The sequence below is a fragment of the Phoenix dactylifera genome, chromosome 3, assembly GCF_009389715.1.
Source record: "Phoenix dactylifera cultivar Barhee BC4 chromosome 3, palm_55x_up_171113_PBpolish2nd_filt_p, whole genome shotgun sequence".
Lineage (NCBI taxonomy): Eukaryota > Viridiplantae > Streptophyta > Magnoliopsida > Arecales > Arecaceae > Phoenix > Phoenix dactylifera.
Genome location: NC_052394.1, coordinates 18741955 through 18759560, shown reverse-complemented (window position 1 = coordinate 18759560; position 17606 = coordinate 18741955). Strand labels below are relative to the sequence as shown.

Here is a 17606-nt window from a genome sequence, read left to right as displayed (position 1 = left end):
GCCTATTCATGCCGGGCTGGTTCGGACACCTGATACAAATCAGCGATGCAATTTTCAATTCTTTTTATGATGATTTTTCATTAAGATAAGTTAAGTTCTTTGTTTCAGCAAAATTTGACACTTGTGCAGGCACATCAACCAGCACCAGAAGTTGAAACCTTATAGTTGAGCATGTGATAAGAAGAATGTCGTTTCAGAAAATCAATTATGGATTTCAACTCTGTTCAAATAAACAATTTTGCACCCCCACAGATGCTGAGACATTGGACACTGTCCCTGAAGCTAGTGGCTGTGCGGCCTGTGTGTTGTAACTATTAGCGGCCACTGTCCCTGAAGCTAGCTGCATGGCCATAAATCTCATACTCTAGATGATGTCTCTACTATCAAGCCAGACCTCCACATATTTTGAGTTCTTCAGATCTGATCTGTACAATCTTAACTCCAGGTGCATGAATCTATTTGTGCTTCCATATGATACCTGGCAGTCACATAATGAAAGATTGTTAAGATGAGCAGGTTAAAATGAACCTTAGAACATTTAAATGCAATTATTAAGACAATGAAAAATAATTGCAAGAATACAGTAAAAAATGGGAGTGGCATATATATAATGTGATTGCATTTTATTTTCTTCGATAGAGAATACGTAAATAGCTGAGGGAAGACATTAAAGAATCAAATGTCATTAACTCGTACCAACATAATGATGAGTGTGGTCTTTAGAAGAGTAAGCCCAAATACAACAAAATCCATCCAGATATGGAAAATACTGCAAAAATGTGAACCCAGAACAAGACAGCAGCAGCTTCCTTTCCACAGCCTCTTAAATTGGCAACTGCGCCTGCAACCAATTTTTAATAAAAAAGTAACTACCGATGGATTTATTACCTTGTATTGTCAACACAACAAACTACAAGATGACGTGTTAAGGGAATGGGAGGGAAAGAAAAAAAAACTATCTAACCACCATATATCAAGGCTTTAATCAAAGTGAGCCTTGCAAGTTTATGCCCTTCTCTTAACACCTGTCTGGGAGGACATGTGATGAAAGGTCTTGAAATAAAGATAGGTTTCATAGATTTGCGATCCATGTAAAAATTAAATAATCAGATATCTTCTAACTGCATGTTAATTCCCAGCATCCAAGCATGGAATGTATGAAAAACTTCTGGCCCATTTCACAAAAAAAAGGGATCTATTTTATAGAGCAACACCATACTGTTGTGCCAGATGTATTCTTTGAAGTGAGAGACCATACCAGACAGCACAGAAGTTGGCATGCTATGCTGGAGTAGTAGGACAAATTTGAACATTTTGTCACCCTTTGGGAGGAATCCTAGTTTATCAGCTAAAGTGACAATGCCAAGCCCTGCTGGAGGAACCAAGATCAACCGCCCAAATACAATAGCAGCAGTTGTACGGAATCCAAGCTTTGCAGTTCCTGCACCTGGACCTGAAAGGAACAAAAGTAAAATATTTAGTGAAAGTCGCATTGCAGAATGTCAACAATAACACTTCTGATTAGTGGTAGAAAAATAAGAGGAAGTTTGGCTAAACTTTTAATACCCCTGCCTTTGATTCACAAAATTGCAGTATCAGGAGCTAAAAGAAGATTATTAACATCAGACGAGTGCAACAGAGACATATCAGATGGACTGCGATCCATAGGAGATACAAAAACTAGGCTGTCATCCCAAGAGATACGTGTCGACATGAATGTTCAAAATGGGGTTACTTTTGTCATTCTTGTGTAAATTATGATTTATATTGGTTGCCTCAAGGTTGCTTTACTTCCAAGAACACCATTAAGGAAAGGAACTTCAGAAACAAGAATAAAAAATCATAAATGTGATCGGTTGGTAAATTCATGGGATTACACCCCTTCATATAAACATTTTTGACAGTTACACCTGATTATTCATGTGAGCTTCCTCAAATTCATACTGAAATGACTACTCAAGAAGATTCTAAAGTTTCACTTCAGAGAGGAGCCAAGAAATCCAATCTCAACTAGTTTTGATTGGATGGCTTTTGGCTCATCACACGGATCCTCTCCCAGGACCGTGAGAGGGTTGAATGAGACCTTCCGGTGACTCGGTATCCGCCTCCACCTAACCTAACAAGTGTAGAGAATCTCTTCACTTGTTACTTTTGGTTAAAGGCACAAAGGCCCCAAGGGTGGTGCGTCAACATTGGACCATCATTTGGAGTGTCCAACATACCATCTAATGGCAAGAATGAATCATATGCTTGTAAAACCATTGTCAGCATCTGCCATCTTATCTATATTTTGCTCTTAAGTATTAGCTTGATGTAGGGCCCACATGCTAAAGACTTTAACAAGAATAGATAGACAGATCACACATGAGATAAAGACCACATTGGTTTGTAGTTGATATTATAGAAAAGTTCACAAAAAGATATTATAAAAAAGCAAAGCATGCTAGAAACAAATGTGAAATAAGAACTGCAATTGAAAGTAATTAAATGTATTACTTGGGGAAAAGTAAGAAAATATTTGAAGACAGATAAGCTTACCATCAACAAGGTTGCCACCCAGAGCAAGCAAAATACATGGGATCATGGCTTCCCTGAGAGTAGGATATCATTGTTAGGTAAAAAACACTTGAACTTCCACAAATTTTATACTCAAGTAACCTTATAATCAATTTGACAAGATCTTTCTAATCATCAACATCGTTTTTCAATACCAAAACAAGGCATACTTACTTGAGTAAGGTATTGTACGCAAATCAATCACTATTGTGATAAGCAATTACAGGCATTGCAAAATGCAAACCATGATACAACCATTCAAAATTGAGTCAAGTGAGTCCAAATGTTCAAAATAATTTCTCTAAGAATACACAAGAAAATATGTAACACCCTTTTAATGGTTCATTATGATAATATTAAAGCCAAAAGTCATGGGTTCAAATCCCCATTTAGGCCAATTCTTCTTTATATCACCTGCTCATTATCTTGAGTCTTTTCTTAACTCATTCTTTTTCTCTATTGTTTCTTGAGTTGTTCTTGACTCATTACTAAGTTGTTCTTGACTTGTTCATGCCTTCGGGTACGTGATCCAGGATGCATATAAGGAGGTTTTAAGGCTCGATATACATTTTGACCCCTTCCCTAAGAGCTTAAGCTTTTAGGGTCTAGGGGTCAGTTGCTGGTACCAATTTTATATCATTATAATATCTCTAAATACAATTTTATTACTCATGTTCTGTAGAATATTGGGATCAAGCATATGAAAAATTTCAGGCCAAATCTTGCTTTGAAGCGAGATGATGCACAGGTAGGTTTTCCAGAAAAGGTGCATAAGTTCCAATCTTACAAGGCAAATATTGGAAGAAAAATATTTATTGAGAACAATGGAAAAAGGGGAGGAGGTATAACTAAACTTTAAGCTTGATAATGGATGAGCTTATGCCAACAACTATTAGCACGGTTGGTTGGCACCTCTCCCCTAAGCACTAGTCCTTGGAGGAGGTCCAGGGTTCAAAGAATTTCAATTTTGTTAAAGGAGGTTCTTGCTATCTAGATTATTTGGTACTCGGAGGAATGTTACATGTAGCAAAGGATTTTTTTCTTGACATGATGATAAGCAAGGTACGCTATCTAGATATCGGGCCCCATACTGGTGCCATAGTATCATTGTATCGGTATGGTACGATATGGGGCTGGTTTGGCATACCGAGTGTCAGTACGCCTCCCATGCCGTGTACCGGACTGAATCGATATGGTACGTATGCCCCGTACCACACGGTTCGGTACAGTACGGCGAACCTTGATGATAAGAGTTAAGTAGGATATCTCATAAGACATGTTTAAATGGTCTTAAAGAAGTTTTCAATAAATAGAACAAGTTTGGATTTGAAGCTGCTAAAGTGGACTTAAGAAAGAAGGAAAAGCTGCTAGGTGTAGCATTGGAGGCTCTTATCTAGTTTGGAATATTAATTTCTCAAAAGTGGTTCCTTCATCAACCTATCAACTCTCTTTAAAACTTCTGCATGATTGAAGATCAAGGAGAATTTTCTTAATGGAAGAAGATAGAGAAAGGTTAAGCAACTTGAAATTGGGACTTTTTCGTACTAAGTATAACATGCCTCTAATGAGTAGAAAGCTATGTTATTTAATCAATGATTCATTTGTGACTAAAGAATTTTGTTTTTTTATTTCTTTTTCTGATATCTAGAAGAGGAGGGCGCCCAACTAAAGTTGAGGCGTAGGTAGGATTTGAAACCTGGGTCACTAGTATCAACATCTTATAACTTTATCCAAGGCCAATTGTCTCAAGCCGAACTGCTTGGTTCAAGGCATACCAACCTGCTCCAGGCAGAAATCAGATCAAGATGCAGGTTCGGTTCAGAACAAGCTACGAACCAACTTGAACTAAGCAGAACCAGCAGATTCTACTCGATTCAGGACAATTCGCTGCCTTTATAACACTCTTGGACCGGATAGTGAGTTGCCTTGCCTCCCGATCACCACTTGCTACCCCTCGTGTTCAGCTAAGGTTAGGATTTTGATGCCGCCCCCACAGCGCTGCCACCTCTAATGTCTACAAGTACTTGCTTCGTCCTCTCTCTCTCTCTCTCTCGCTTAGTCTCTCCCTCTCCCATGAAGATGATGACCTGGCAGCTCGTCCTCCCTTCTTAGTCTCTTTCTCTAGAAGAGAACGATGACCAAGGCGGCTTTGTCCCCATCCCTCCCCTCTCTTTCTCCTTTCTCCTTCTCCCTCTCCCCCTTCTCCCTCTTCGTCCCCTTAGGTCCAGTGCACGTTAGGTCGATACGATACAATACCAGTATCATACCAAACCGATCAGTACGACCCCCAGTATATCGGTTTGGCGAACCTTTACTTCACCAATTGAATCAATAGGCATCTTGGACTAAAGAATTTTGTTCTAATACAGAGGTACCATTAGATTTGTACCAAAAAGAAAAGTATCAGATTAAGAGTCAACGGGTAGTGCTAATTATTAGGGTAAATAACTATCGAACATATCCTATCCCACAGACCTGCCTTGACACCAACATCAAGCCTACTGTTCATTAGTTAAACTGAAAATCTTATCAGTGGTCCTATGTATACTACAAGTTTCAGCTCACTGGTTAGACTCAATACCTTCACCATATCTTATCCAAGCCTTCCCATTTCTCTGCTATACTACCTCATTTGCGATCCCATTTCTTTTTGGGGGGAATTTATTTGCAACTTCAACTCTATGTTATGGACCTAGTTTTAAGTAAATACAACAAACTACATTTTACTTTATGCATCAAAGAGGGAAAGTCTAATGAACAGTATTCTTTCTTTGTGATTTGACCTTTCATCAAGGTTAAATCAACTAATATGGCCCCACCTCATTGACAGTCAACTATATTTTCTAATCTCGTGATAGACAAGTATTTATCTGGTGGATTACTTTTCAGCAGGCTTGTGAAGGGGAAAAGAAAAGTTTTAATTTTGTAACTTAGATCAATCACGTCTGCTAGCCACCGTCAAGACTGCAAACTCTATTTCCATTAGATAAGAAATATTATTTATACTACATAAACAGCTAAAGTGTTATGATAAAAATGAACAAGAGGACATCATACCCGAGAATGAGACAGCTGTCAGTGAAAAAGAAAAATGGAGCATCGTCTGTAAGGATCAATTTCTTTAGGAAAGGTACAGTTCCAATAACAATTGCCAGGATCTGTTGCAAGATCAATTGTACAAATTAATAATGATAAAACAGAAGTTATATCAGTCAAACTCAAAAAAAGCAAATCCTTAAGCGTAACGAATTTTAATAGTAAATGACAAGCTTCACAAGAATCAGATTTTTTCTTTTAAGAAAACAAATCAACCATAAGAAATGAGGAAAACTGCAGATTGTCCCAATCCCTGTATGATATCATTTAAAGCCTTTTCCAGTTCTTGTCAACAGCTACTTCTCTGTGGAATAGAACTCTAAGTCGAGAAGGCTTTATTTAAGAATAGTAGAGTATGACTGGAATTTCATCCAAAGTATTAAAGGATTGTTGAATAAAGTGGAGATTTGACCGTACACATACTGAAAATATCTACCATAATTTATATTTGAACAGATTACTTACAGAAGCAGTTATAGGAGGCTGAAAAATCTGTTTTAGCTTCAATTTTTCAACAAGATAGTGCAGCCGGCTGATTATCTGCATCAGGAGTTTCAGTTGTTAAATCACCCAAAAAAGAAAAAACACAAATCTAGTAGAAAAAAGGATTGTAGTAATTGCAATCATCAGGAGATAAATTTGTCAAATAAAAAATGTTTCTTGAAAGAATAGCCAGATTTGCAACTATTTCATTACAAACTTCTCAGAAAATGAACAGATGGTGTTTAATAAAACAAAGATAGCTGAGAGTGATGGGAGGGACAGCGTAGGAGGAGAAAAATCTCCAGCAGTCCGGGAAGTAATCGATCCAGTAATCCCTAGAAAACTAGGATACTGCACTCCTTTTAAAAAGTGTTATTTCTTATTCAGACTACTCTGAATCAAATCTGTTTTGGTTAAGCACTCCTTTTTCTTTTGGTTTGTTCTCCTCAAACTCCTAAATGTTTGGATATAAGCATCTCTTATTGCTGGATACGATGCTCCAGTGTCCAAATAGGGCTTTAGAAACAATGTACCAACAATTTTTCAGGGGCAACTTTCCCGCCGATTAGCATGTATGCAATCCTGAATGCTAAAAAATACATACAATTTAGGAACCATGTGCTATCTAGATGGATCATGTTAAATTAATCAATTTTCAATTTTAGCAGATTACTATTGACACTCTGTACATGTGATTGCGCTTTTGTCAGCCATAACAACTATCTGGCTGTTTTAACACCTTATTGTTTGCGGTTGCTAAAAGAAGAAATTTCTTATCTATGCCTAGGTTATTAAAATATAAATCCCGAATTGTAACCCAAAATTGTAGCCCAAAATTCAAGTTGCAAAGTTTGGAGCTGCAGCTATTTATATTGTCATTGGACAACAAAAGCACTTTATCTTTATTTTCCAGTATGACAGGGTTGGATGATGTAAGCTTTAAATTGCTGCTGCAAAGCATGTCCAAAAAGCATTTAGATTGAAAATATTGTAAACTATAGCAGTTGAAATATGTTGTTTAATAGAGTTAATGACTTGGGTCTATTTTGACTGGTTGCTCTGAAACCAGACAAACCTGTAACCTACTGTTTTGGTCAAAACTGACCATATCTAATCTGCAAGGGGACACGTATAACTGAAAATTACTTGTTTTGAACACTTAATTTAGTTTGCTAGGACAAAATCCCCCTTCCCCCTGAATGAGATAGTTACAGCAGAATGTCCAAATATAGCAAGATAATATCAGGTGCAAGAAAATATCCTTACAAGTGTGACAGTTAGTAGTCAGCATGCAAGTTACAACATACATTTATGTTAATAAACTTCTTTGTATGATATCATAAATATATAGATATATTCACATCATAAACTCTCTCTAATATTTATTTCCCTTGGTGAAGTGAATGCTCTGTAATCTAACAATTGACCATTTCACTTGAATAGGGTTAACCAAGAAACGCTATCCTACAGAAAGCTAAAAAATTAGAATGAATGGAATCTAACATTGAAGTTTGAACCTCAATCTGCTTGATACTCTAATAGAGATACTGACAAGTTAGTTCTAAAGGAGAGAACTTTTAGAAATGATATCCAAGAAAAAATTACATTGGTCTAACTCTAAACACAATTTCATGTTGTCAGCCCAAACAGATCACTCTATTCAAAACGCAAATTCACAAAACAAATGCACAAAGTTGTGAACTATGGATAATTATAGAAAGTCTCTTTCAAAAAATTGCATAAAAACCATCATCTATGATATCATTCTAATCATGAATCTAATGTAAAATAGCAGAACAAGAACTCTGGAGTAGGGTGGCTCCATATTGGATTCACTATATTGAAAGCTAACGTCATGATAAGCAATTTCTTTTCGAAAAGTTTTTTCAGTTAGATGATTTGTTTAAGAAACAGTTAGATAATGGTCCTAATATTTGTAAACAGTATCATATCTTCATACAAAATACCAATGCATTTCCATGCACAAGTTGGTGAAATCTTCAACAAACCCATGAAAGGGGACAATTGTGAGTGCTTTCAACAAAGGTGACTATAATCACAAAGTCAAAAACCACATTGGCCCCACTAAAGCTACTAACCCATCTTCTTCATATCCTTGGATAATGCTATTCCAGAGATATATTCAGTTAGAGGTTGGAATCTGCCATCAACTCAGAACCTACTCTACAACATTATCATGACATAGATATGATGCCATGCACAAGCAAATGGGATTGCTTCACATAGGAAAGGAAAATGGTAGATCTAACCAGCATAGAAATTTCAATACACAATCAGAAGTCAGAATTGCCCTTGTCCACCCTAGCCTACCTTCCCATGATTCCATAGTGAATGCTAATGCCAGCTTCGTCCTAGCATAACTCACACCTAAGTCACCTTTGGCAATGGGTCCCTGATTTATTGTGTTTTCACAAGTGAGGAATTCTACTCCCGATCACTGGATGGAAAGAGTGATCTCTGGGACCACCAATAAGAGACTCTCCTAACCTGAATGATACTATTGTCAAGGCAACCTTGTGCCTGATGAGCTTGTGGCAATGAATATTATGCTTTAGCCATACATCTTTCTTGATGAGCTGCCCAACATGATGGAGTAGTTGCACCATCGCTGGGACCACCAGTGATGTTTAAAGAATTAGGCAACATGATTTCAGGCCCCATTCCAGGGTCATGCAGGAGTACTTTATAGCATCCCTCTTAATGAAGCATCAAATGCTTTGGAGATGGTACCCATGGTAAGGTTGAACGAGCAGGAAGAGATGGAGGCTCGTTGGACCGCTAACAAAAGAATGCGGCTCCTTGTTAGCTTGCAAAGCTTCTTATTTAGAATTACAAGTAATTCTTTTCTCTTGTTGGATTGGAAAGGATTTCTTTATGGACTTGTCTGGATTAATATTTAAAAATAGTAAAATTGGACTTCACAAGTCCAGCTATAATATGCATAGTTTAGCTTTCTCTTTAATTTCCATGAAATTATGTCTTGCAATTTGAGTCATTTGACCTTATGTGGGTTTTTATTTACCAGGGTTTAATCAGCAGGTACCTTTAAGTTTAGAATCAACTAAATGACCATAAATAAATAAAAATTCATTCTAGAACTCATGTCAAATTGTCAAGACTTATGAGGTTTGACTAGGTAACCAACCTAATTACCTAACCAACCTAATTTAGCTAATTGATCTTGACCTAAAGTATGCAAATAGCTTATTATGCATATGCTGTGATTTGAGCTCATTACAAATAAATGGAATCATTGTGTCTGAAATCTAATTTGGGATTTACGTATAAAATGGTCCAGATCTACTCATCCATCCTTACTAAGAGCCATGTCACATGGTCAATATTTCATCACAAATTATGCCATGTTGTCGAATGGATAGAATATTTGTCATGTAATCTAAGGGTAAGGGGGATATAAACTTTTTGTTTAGAGATCAATCACTACGATGACAATATCAAGAACCTAAAACCCTATGATAAACCATCTCTTAAGAGGCACAAGTTTGAATTCCCTAGTTCAACTAAGGGATGATATTCCTTTGATATGTTTTCAAATGGGGTTTCTTTTAAGACTAGCTTGCTCAAAAAGATACAGTACTTAGAATTAAAAATAAAAAACACCATAAATAAAATAAGCATGTGCCCATGCACATATAAGATTTTGGGTCATTCATTTGTGAAGCTACAAGAAACACAAAATGTTCTTACTTTTCCTCTTTTTGAAGATTCTAAGATTATTGCCTCAGGCTTTTGTTGAGTTAGCAACGGCACTTGCTCAGGTATAGCATTATTAATAGCAATAACAGGAGCCGCAATTGGGAGCTTCTCCTCCTCAAGGCTATCAAAGGTTTCTCCAGGGGGTGGAGCAAGCATCTGAAACACGTAAGTGTACAGAACAACTGCGCCAACCTGCCATATCACCAACTTCAAATTAAAAAATATCTATTTTGTAAATGAATACAAGGCAAAATGGTAAACTGCATTATGCTTGCGGGTCCTGATATCTTGGTGATTTTTGATCATTATCTCAATGAACCAGGTGGAGTTTACCCTTCCTCTGAATGATGGTAGGAATATTAATAACAACAAATGTCATTATGATGGATATATGATCAAAAGAATAAATGCACCTTCATTTTTATCCAGGAAAATGGCAGAGTAGCACATGAATTAATGCAAATGATGTTTTTCTCGGCCAGTACAAGCTTATATTCACAAATCAGCAGCATACCAAAAATATTCATTATTTCAATGCCTGAGGTGTACATATGGTGATAAGAACGATTATTGACCTCCTACAAATCATTCAAGACAAATATAATTCAAGTTCTCCATGAGAACATTCTTCACAAGAAACCTAAAACTCTTGAGATGCGAGAATCAACGATACTCGATCATTTTTCTTTTCGCTCTCAAAATACATATTTGAAATGGACCACTAAAAGCAAGCATCAAACTTCATTAATATATTGCACTGGGAACAAAACATGCATATGAAATTCACATAGTAAAGTTCTATTATGAAAAATGCATAACAGCTAATCTATAGAGATTCAAAAGCAAAAGTTGGTGCAATAAGGCCTCAACAGAGCGAATTACACTAGCCAACCATTATACAACTCATTCCAGATCATAAGCCTTAGAAAGTAAAATTGATGACCTTCTCTGAATTACAAAAGGAGGTTTGATAAAAGGCAGTGCATAACATTTTGATGCAGGAGCAGTTTAGATTTTGATAGGAGATCAAGGTTTAATTCAAATGAGGAGCATGTTTTGAAAATATTAATGATATTTATTTGGAAACCCAACTGAAATACAGGTGATAGAACTAACAGTTCTGAACAAACTGGGCCAGCTTAGTCTGTCAAGTATTTTCATTGAATATCATCTTTAGTGTACAGCCAAAGCACATTAGTGGACCCTACTAATTATGAGTTATCATGAGATATTACAAAAGGTTTCTTCTAGTAATTATGTTTGCATTGAAGTATATCCTCTTTTGTGCATTGTAAACACAGTGAGACACCAATTTATGCAGAATTGGTAGAACATACATAATATCTACAACTTCTTTGCCTTAAAAACACATCATATTTACATATGTAGTAGTTTCCATGTATAGTCTTGTTTATTATTCTGCGGTAGATGTTGTTAGAAATCCTTTGATCTCAAGCTGAATTGCAATCAACTCTAGAACCAAAAGTACTGGCTTCTCTTTTATCGTTGACACATGAGAAAGAACCAATAATGAACTATAGTTTGGATACCTTCTGAACCTAATTTCATACATATAAATCATCTTCTCTTTCCTAAAAGCAAAAAGAAAGAAAGAAAGGAAAGGAAAGATGGAAGATGGAAGATATTTAACTAATAATCATGAAACATCTTCAGTATTTGACTAAAATTTTAGAATTATAATTTATATAATTATGAAATATCAACCAATGGAAAGTTAATTATAGTACAAAAGTAGCATATGCACATATAGCATCCAGTTATCTAATTATTGTCAAGTCACATCCATATATGAGTCATTGGTATATTTTATAGTAAATATGATGAATATATGGGGCTAAGTTGGTTCTTCATGAATTTATCATATGTGATTTTAGACACAGCATTTATTTTGTTATATTAAATCTTCACATACAAAGGTATTGTAATGCCATAGATGAATAAGAGTATTTTTTTTTAATCTTTCATGTCATGGACTTCCACTTTATATTCTACCTTGTCTGCTGTTAACGCATCCAATAAACATGGAAAAGAGTTAAGCTAAATACAAAAAAACATTTTGCTCCATGATTTGAAAAATTATCAAATCTGCTTCATTACACTTTGTTTTGACAGGTATGCAAGCATTAATTGACTCTACAGAAGATGGGAAAAATTGTTCAGAATAAATTTCATTTTTGCATTCATAAAATGAAGCAGAAAAGTGGAAATTAGATGAAGAAAAATGCCATGGAGTAAAAATGAAACTGACTTTGCATCTATTCATAATAAGCTTTACTGATAATAAGAAATGGAACTGTCAGTCTCACATTCATTTACTGGAGAAGACAAGAAAAAACATGAACTATCTACTCTTCAGAAAAATAGATCAGACAGGTTAAGGAGAAGCAAAGATGGGTCCAAAAAACTTTCTTGACAGGAGTACTTGGAGTAAAGAAAGCAAAGAAATTAATATTTTTGTATTTGTACTTGAGAGTCAGCACCTACCCACTGACCAAATGATATATACGCGTTTCCATCTTGGCTACATTTGTTAGAGTCACCAAATGGATTGGATTCATCTCGACATAAAGCTGCAATAAGCACAAGAGGTATATTCCCGATGTTCCCTGTATTCAAGTAGAAACGATTCATTACTCTAAAGAATGCATACTGTAGCAGAATGTTGATAGGACATTGTCCACAAGTCATTCCGATCACACTCTCATGTGTAACAAATAGTGAAGCATGAAATCCTACTCTTTATTGCTGTATTATTGTTGAGGGCAAAACAAAGATGGCCGTAAAGATAGCATTCAGAGCATTGGTAGAGATTGGGAGATCCATCACCAAGACAAGAAATCACAAGCTTGAGGTATAAAATAGCTTAGCTTGCAACATGTCGAAGGTTCAAAACATGAAATCCTAATTCTTGTCTCAAATAACCCATTTAAGTTCAGATTCGCAGAAAATGATAGCATCAGAAGACACTTCATCTTGCAGACAATGGCATCAATTTAAACGACTATCTCAATTATAATTATGAACACAAACTCTTTCCCCTTAAGAAAGTAATATTTTTCCTTAAAAGCATATGAATATTACATCAATGATACAAACACATAAAACAAACTCAACATATACTTGTTCCATCTAGAAAACTTGCATGACTGTGAAACCAGTGATAATGGCAGATTCGATTTACAGCACACTCCAATGTTTTGTTGTTTAGTAAAAGAGAAGTTTAAGGTCCCCAATGCATTTATTTCAGCAATATAATACAAATCCAACAAACCACCCCATCACAGTTTGACCTACTGTTGCTTTCAATAGCATATTACGTGATGATTCAAAAAACCATTGCTTAAGAAATGCTTTGCTTCCCCAGGACTAATCCCTAAAGCTTAATATGGACCACATGAAGAAAGAAAAATCTGCCAGAGGAAATTATATGTTAAATGGTACTGGTTCATCCATTTTCACTCTGATCAATTGAGTCATGTGATTTATCTAGTAATCTATTTCTTTTTGAAAGCAACAGAGCCAGCATAAGTTGTTCTCCCTTGTTAGTTTCATTCATCTGTTTAATTACTTTCAGGAACTGTCCATACTAACTGTCATCCTAGCCCTCCCATTCTCTAGATCGAGATCCACCTCCAACTTTCCAATTGCACATGCAGTGCGAATGCCCAACACAACTATATTCAAATTTAAACTAAAGAACTATAAAACCAATATCTAAAGGACCAATATCAGTCAGTCATTAATGTGCATTGGAGATGCTGGGACAGTAATTAAGCATGCAAATAAATTTTCTGGAAAGAGACAAAATAACAATGTTTGTTTTCATACTAAGAAAGTAACTCACCAATTCCAATATGTATGATAGTGAACTTGAAATATGGATATGGGGGTCGAACAATACATGCGACAATAAAACCAATTAAGGATCCTGATATTGTAGCCATAATGACATTGACAGGAATATACCACCTGCATTTCCAACTTTGTTAGTTAGTTCCATGCTAGTATATAATTTATATTTTCAATTCGAAAATAAAGAAGCTATTTTACAAATTTATCATACCAAAACACCATCACTGGAAACACATCAAATAAAAGAGGAGAAATGACAATATCATAAAATCTATAAATCACCTGCTGTTACAATGTTAGGCATTGCATATTTTGAAAAAAAAACAGAGCATTAGGCAGGAACAGAAAAAAGGAGCATTCACCATCAATATAAAGATTATAAATAACTTTATGTAGGCTGAGAAAACACCCAAGTCCAGAAAATTGAAGGGGATGAAACTCAGAAAAGTAAGAACAAGCCCTCAATGCTAGAAAATAATTTCTTGGCCAATAGAAGTTACAACAAAAATTTACAAGAAAATACCTAGAAACATCGTGTCATGTCAAATGCTTTATGTCCAAAGGTAATTCCTTAACATCAACTTTCCCTCTTGAACCTCCCCATCCCAAAAATTCCAACCCCAGGAAAGAAGGAAAAAAAAATACTAGCATGCTTCTACAGAGGGATGGGTTTTTATTCCTGCTAATGGTCTTTTATATATCCTAAATTACCTTCGCCATGACTTCACACTAGTTCAAACTGGGATGACACCAATTTTAAGAGCAGAAAAGGTTCTAGAAATGTTATAAAGCATTCAGTGCTCTATGTAGCCGACCACCTAATGACTGCTTAAGACTTACCATTCTACCTTAAGATTGAGATATATTCTAAATTTGTGACATTTGGCATCATCCTCTCTCACTTACTCTAGCACACGTGTGTATGCACGCAGTTATTAGAAGATCCATAAAAAGGCCTACTAAGAAACTTAATATTTCACCAACAAATCAAGAAAGATGTTAAAGGACAATATCACATACTATCACAGTTTGCTTTTCAAACTTAAATATATTAACCAAAAATAAGTCAAGAAGCATTCTTACCACTCCAACAAATTTTCTAGAGTAATTGCTCTTCCAAGTTGAGAAAATATTAGACAAGGAAGGAGGAGAGAGAAGACTAGCTGCACAAATATCAAAACAGGCTGTTAACAACCCCACTGGAGAACTTGGAAAGAGATCAAAAGTAATTGACAAATTAACACGATTCCTTTTTTTATTTCCAATTGCTCAAAAACAACAGTCTAATCAGCATGAATTATGAAGCAGAAAAATAACACCTGCAATAAATTCGGCACTATTTGTGAAAATCAAAGCACTAAAATGATCTCATACGCTTTAACCAGACTTGCTACACGTGCCTGTGCACTTCTCATATGCATCTTATTGGTGTAAACAATAAACCAAGGTATCCATGGTTAGATGTTGCCAAATGGGTATGTAGAGGTGAGAAATTTTCTTTGCAGTTATTGTAAGGCCTCCAAAAATATCTTGCAGTTCAGATGTCCAAAAGGATAATGATAACTTTCTTCAAGCATGCAAAAGGAAAGACAATTAAAATTCACATTATCATTCAATTAAACGAGTCCCTTGGGATACATCTTACTAATTATATGCACGAAAGAGGACATAATTTTCTCCATCTAGATTCTAGGCATACTTAACCCATTTCCACCCATTTTTATCTACTTACCTTTCTCAACAATCAAACATAGAGTAAGTAGTAGTGCTGCCGCAGGTAATGAATAAAAAGACAACTTTCTTTACCCACTGCTCCCTCTGTTTTTCTTTCCACCTTGACCCATTAAATTCCTTTTTAATCAGTTTTGTACCATTCCATATTATTTAAATAACAAATTGACCTCTTTAAAATTAAAACTGCTGTGTCTCTGTGTGTTGTGTGTATGCATGCACGTAGATGAAATCAATTAATATATTTTGAGAAAAAAATTATTCAGTTTTTGCTGGAATTTCAAAAAGTGAGATCCGAACTATGTAAAACTTTCAAAATTTGCTAACCATATATAAACATTACTTAAATGTCAAAGCAAAGAGAATGTAGAAAAGGAAAGAACTTGTTTTACCCCTATCTTATTTATCATAAAACTAATAAAACAAACGAGCAATTAATAAAAACTAATTCTGCTTACCCCATTAAGAAGCCTACGGCCATTGGCAGGAAGGATATTCACATACTTGGAGGCCATGAGACACCCCATAAAGCAGATAGTGAAGACTTTTGCAATTGGCAGAATAGCAAACTTCATCGTGGCAAGGATGGATTGCCCTCCACCCCTCTGAGTGTCCACCAGGATGGACAACAAAGACTTCTCCATTTTACCTCCGTAATGAATCTCTCAACCCAGAGGCACAAATCCTTACTCATACACCGCAGCAGCTCCCAAATCACCAACAGAATCGTGAAAAGTTGTGGAATTCAGCATTCCACGAAAAAAACTCCTCCAAACCCGTAGCTTTAATAGAACCTATTGTAATGCTTATTCCTGCAACGAACAAGAAGAGCAGGCAAAGTTCACTCTTTTGTGAAACATTTTTTTTATAAAAAAAAACACTTTTTTAACTAATAACAAGTTTAGCACGACATATTAGAGATAAAAATAATACATTGGAAACTTACGTAAAGCTCAAGAACGTGGATAAAATAAAGATAATTCTATTAATGCAAGACGATTTCCAGTAACATATTCCTATTTCGTTAGAAATTCACGAAGAAAGGGGTAGAAAACCGCAGAAAGAAACCTCAAATCCTCCAAAGAAATCTCGAAAACCCCAAACAGAACCCTTCATTCATTCTCGAAAGGATTTTATCCTCTTCTTTTTTATTCTCTCTCTATCTCCTTTTCAGAGCAAAAACCTAAATATCAACCCCACCGCCAAAAAAAGAACAAGAAGATAAGCAGACCACCAAACAAAGAATAAATAAATTGGGTCCATTCTCGAGAATTCTCAGTAGAAAACGTCATTGCCGGACATAAATCCTTCACTAATCAGACGCGGAGAAAAGCTAATAAAATACCAAAATTTCATAACTCTTCCCCAATTCTTGAGTTCCAAACCCATTCCTCTCCCAAAAAAAAATACCTGGATTCTTCCAAACAAGAATTCAAACCAGAGCACAAAAATCCTCTTCCAAGTCCAAGATTTAAAGAATGCTCGAATATTTAATCCACTCCAAAGCCCTTAAGATTTGGGAGGAAACTTCGAAGAGGCGGGAGGAAGGGAGAGAAGAACGAGAACTCTTTCGAAGATTCGAAGATTCGCCTGCTGGCTTCCGGCGAGTTCCGTCCAACAGCCTACGACTCTGCAACTCTTTAAACCCGAGGATCGTTCCGTATATAAAACAAATACGGATCAGGTCAAAAGTTCTGCATTGCCCCCGACGTTTGGGAGAATAACGATGATACCATTCCGTACGAGAACAACCGGCCGCCCGCATAATTCTTCACTTCTTTGAAAGTACGAGCCGTGGGACCATGCAATCTCTCTCTTACTCCGGCCTGCCTGCCTGCCTGCCTCGCTGACTTTAGGAAGCTCTCCCTTCAAAGTTGGGAAGATTTTTTTTATTTATGATATCCTAATTTTCATACCATTTTGTGCAAGTGTAACTTGAAAATCTTACTTAAAATAGTCGTGTTACTGCATTTAATCGAGAATCTTCTTTGTAAGGACGTAAATTCAGTTTTAAATGTGACACATAGGGGATTTTGTAGTTTAATGTGGGTTGAAATTACCAACTCCATTTTTTAATGATTTGCGGTTTGTTTAGAAACTTTTCTTGAGAAAAAAAACATTTTATAAAA

At 35.9% G+C, this 17606-nt stretch overlaps 1 protein-coding gene across 1 annotated transcript; it reads right to left on the bottom strand.

The window, feature by feature from the left end:
• Positions 1-151: 151 nt before the first annotated feature.
• LOC103716701 (protein PIN-LIKES 6-like) lies at positions 152-17137 on the bottom strand. Its single transcript, XM_039124881.1, has 12 exons — positions 16888-17137; positions 15936-16289; positions 14830-14909; positions 13739-13863; positions 12379-12500; positions 9865-10065; positions 6118-6192; positions 5614-5714; positions 2539-2591; positions 1259-1453; positions 697-841; positions 152-478 (listed from the first exon to the last, which is right to left on the bottom strand). Exons 2-11 carry the CDS (start codon positions 16119-16121, stop codon positions 720-722), a joined length of 1260 nt encoding a protein of 419 aa, XP_038980809.1. The 5' UTR covers positions 16122-16289; positions 16888-17137; the 3' UTR covers positions 152-478; positions 697-719.
• Between the last annotated feature and the right edge of the window lie 469 nt (positions 17138-17606).

What these genes read in the sequence shown, in the direction of transcription:
- LOC103716701 (XM_039124881.1), bottom strand. Translation starts at nt 16,121, where the DNA reads ATGGAGAAGTCTTTGTTGTCCATCCTGGTGGACACTCAGAGGGGTGGA. An exon ending in AATCTTCAAAAAGAGGAAAA is followed by an intron (nt 6,193 to 9,864) that starts GTAAGAACATTT and finishes CTCCTGATGCAG; the next exon opens with ATAATCAGCCGGCTGCACTA. An exon ending in GCCAACTTCTGTGCTGTCTG is followed by an intron (nt 842 to 1,258) that starts GTATGGTCTCTC and finishes AATTGGTTGCAG; the next exon opens with GCGCAGTTGCCAATTTAAGA.